We start from the raw sequence: 406 nt of genomic DNA, 5'->3' as shown, positions 1-406 counted from the left end.
CCTGCGCGCGCGCGTGTGTGCGTGAAGTTATTTTCTTACTTTTTTTACGTTCGTTTCATGTAATTATTGGTATAACCATATACGCTCACATACCATACGTAAACACCTACTGTATATGAATACACATATTCTTACCCACCTCTTCTAATAAATAAATGAACAAATACATAAATAAGAAAATAAAATATAAAATGAAAAAATAATTCTTCACCCAGACTCCTCTCCGGTTACCGCGACAAGATGACGAAGATGCGACCGAGTCCCGTTAAATTCGGCTTCAGGAAAATCCAGCAGGAGATCATCGCCAAATACCGAAGTCACGTGACCAACAACACTTCCCCCTTCCCGACTTTCGAAGAGTTTGCTCGCTATGTGATCGATTCCACTGGGAATCTGACCACGGCGA

General features: G+C 41.4%; 1 protein-coding gene across 1 annotated transcript in view; it reads left to right on the top strand.

Annotated features, from left to right (window-relative positions):
* The window catches only part of LOC119592883 (carbohydrate sulfotransferase 10-like), an 18610-nt gene that overhangs the window by 8288 nt on the left and 9916 nt on the right, over nucleotides 1-406 (top strand). Inside the window, exon 5 of the mRNA XM_037941777.1 lies at nucleotides 216-402. Coding sequence (XP_037797705.1) covers nucleotides 216-402 — 187 coding nt within the window. The remainder of the gene's footprint in view (nucleotides 1-215; nucleotides 403-406) is intronic.

This window comes from Penaeus monodon, chromosome 31 (genome assembly GCF_015228065.2).
Source record: "Penaeus monodon isolate SGIC_2016 chromosome 31, NSTDA_Pmon_1, whole genome shotgun sequence".
In the NCBI taxonomy this organism is placed as follows: domain Eukaryota; kingdom Metazoa; phylum Arthropoda; class Malacostraca; order Decapoda; family Penaeidae; genus Penaeus; species Penaeus monodon.
This window is presented reverse-complemented; position numbering and strand designations above follow the sequence as displayed.